General features: G+C 38.2%; 1 protein-coding gene across 1 annotated transcript in view; it reads right to left on the bottom strand.

The window, feature by feature from the left end:
* The window catches only part of LOC119568313 (glutamine-dependent NAD(+) synthetase-like), an 8,438-nt gene that overhangs the window by 149 nt on the left and 5,789 nt on the right, over window positions 1-2,500 (bottom strand). The window contains exons 2-3 of the mRNA XM_037916768.1: window positions 326-475; window positions 1-26 (exon numbers count right to left, since the gene is read on the bottom strand). The exon at window positions 1-26 is cut by the window's left edge and continues 149 nt beyond it. Of these exons, the coding sequence (XP_037772696.1) occupies window positions 1-26; window positions 326-471 (172 nt within the window). The 5' untranslated portion in view covers window positions 472-475. The remainder of the gene's footprint in view (window positions 27-325; window positions 476-2,500) is intronic.

The raw sequence follows: 2,500 nt of genomic DNA, 5'->3' as shown, positions 1-2,500 counted from the left end.
GGTAGTGGTCACCGCAGCTGTAGCCCCTGGGGGAGTAGGGGGGAGATGTGGTAGCGAGGGGAATGAGCCACATATATATGTGTGTGTGTGTGTGTGTGTGTGTGTGTGTGTCCCCTCCCTCATTCTCACCCACCCACCCCTCGCCACGCCCACCCCTCGCCACGCCCACCCCTAGCCACGCCCACCCCTAGCCACGCCCACCCCTCGCCACGCCCACCCCTAGCCACGCCCACCCCTCGCCACGCCCACCCCTCGCCACGCCCACCCCTAGCCACGCCCACCCCTAGCCACGCCCACCCCTCGCCACGCCCACCTCCCTACTCACGTTATATCCATCTCGGGGCCGCACCTATACCTCGCTCCCGCTGCCTTGGCTCGTTCAATCGACTCGACAATACGGTCCAAATTGCCTTGGAAATCCATGGCAAATTGGCTCAAGGTACATGCTGCTACGATTGCCGTCCGCTTCATCTTCCTGTGGGAATAACGAATAACGTAATTTATTATTCTTTTCGTTATTAATGTTTTATCGTTATCGTGTTGCTAACATTACGGTCATTGTAATTACTGTTCATATCATTAGTATTATCATTACTGTTAGTGTTATTATTATTGTTGTTGTTATCATTGTTATCATTATTACTGTTATCATTGTTGTTATTATTATCGTTATTATCATTATCATAATCCTCTTTATTATTATCATTATTGTCATTTTCATTATCATTGTTATCATTATAGTCATTATCATATTCATTGTCACAATTATTATCATTAATACTATTATCATAATCATTGTGATTATCACTATTATTGGTATTATTATCCTGATCATTATTACTATTAATGTTATTATCATTATTATCATTATCATTATCATCATTATCATCATTATCATTATCATTATTATCATTATCATCATTATTATCATTATTATCATTATAATCATTATTATCATTATCATAATCATAATTATCACTATTGTGATTATCATTATTATCATATTATTATCATTATTATCACCATCATTTTCTTTTGCTCTCATGTTCTTGCGTTTGTATCTTATCAATTTATTTATTCATCCGTATTCCACACACACGCACACACAAACACAGGCACGCACAAACAGACACCCGCACACACATACAAACAAACTCACATGTGCACAAAACAAAAAACGTACACAAAACAAAAACGTAAAAAGAAATAACAAACACACACAAAAACAAACAAATAAATACGCACACAAAAAAACATAAACAAACAAACACATGCAAACAAACAGATAAACATACACACACAAAGAAACAAACACAGAAACATAAACACAAACAATTAAACCCAACACACACAAACAAACAATAAAACACACAAAGACACAGAAACACACACAAGCAAATACAAAAACACAAAAGCACAAACAGGAATCTATCTCTTTGTAATCTCTTATTGATGTCATCGGAAGCTTTGTCTATATTTGACAAGATAATTTCCTTTTTCTCCTTTCTCTCTTCCTTTCTTTCTCCCGTCATTCGTTTCTCTCTCTCTCTCTCTCTCTCTCTCTCTCTCTCTCTCTCTCTCTCTCTCTCTCTCTCTCTCTCTCTCTCTCTCTCTCTCTCTCTCTCTCTCTCTCTCTCTCTCTCTCTCTCTCTCTCTCTCTCTCTCTCTCCCTCTCTCTCTCTCTCTTTCTCTTTCTTAGTCTCTCTCTCTCTCTCTCTCTCTCTCTCTCTCTCTCTCTCTCTCTCTCTCTCTCTCTCTCTCTCTCTCTCTCTCTCTCTCTCTCCCTCATCCTGATAAAAAGCAGGTCTCTACATTACCGTTGGTTAGAATTAGTTTCCTGTTGCAGGCTAAAAAGAATGAATATATTCCTTTTCCATTAATGGTGTATGCAATTAACATCTCTCACTACTGGTGTATTTTTCAAACACTTGAAATGCATTAAGTAACCCTTTATCATAAAACGGGTGATTGCAATATACTATAAAAATTCAGTGGAATCTGCGCCTTAATTTCTATTAGTGATTTACTGGAGAAAATAATGTATAACCGATTTATTTATCTATTTATCTATTTATTTATTTTTTATGAAAACAATATTCTGGTACAAAATCAGTTCGCGATCAGACCAAGACGACCAAAGGAAACTGATCTTTCATAATTTTCTAATTGTGTGTTGAATATTTTTGTTAAACGATGCATTACGTTGATCCTGATTTATCTAATTTCATTAATGTGAACCACGAATCTTTGTTGTAGAAATTACACCATTATCACGTTCAAAAAGTCCCTCATACTTGGCCACTATTAGGCCATGGCAGAACAGCAGTTAACATTGCACTGCTGGGGAATAAAACACACACTGGCCAAATTGGGAGAGCAAGTTTATGCTATCTTGCCTAACACTATTACAAATCGTGCGAATACGATGAAGGAGCCTAGACTATATAAAGACGATATTGACGACTGCCTCTAATCGAAGCCGAAATCATGGCTTTAGCGT

Source organism: Penaeus monodon, chromosome 43 (genome assembly GCF_015228065.2).
Source record: "Penaeus monodon isolate SGIC_2016 chromosome 43, NSTDA_Pmon_1, whole genome shotgun sequence".
Taxonomy (NCBI): domain Eukaryota; kingdom Metazoa; phylum Arthropoda; class Malacostraca; order Decapoda; family Penaeidae; genus Penaeus; species Penaeus monodon.
The sequence above is the reverse complement of the archived record's forward strand: the minus strand, read 5'-3'. Positions and strand labels throughout refer to the sequence as shown.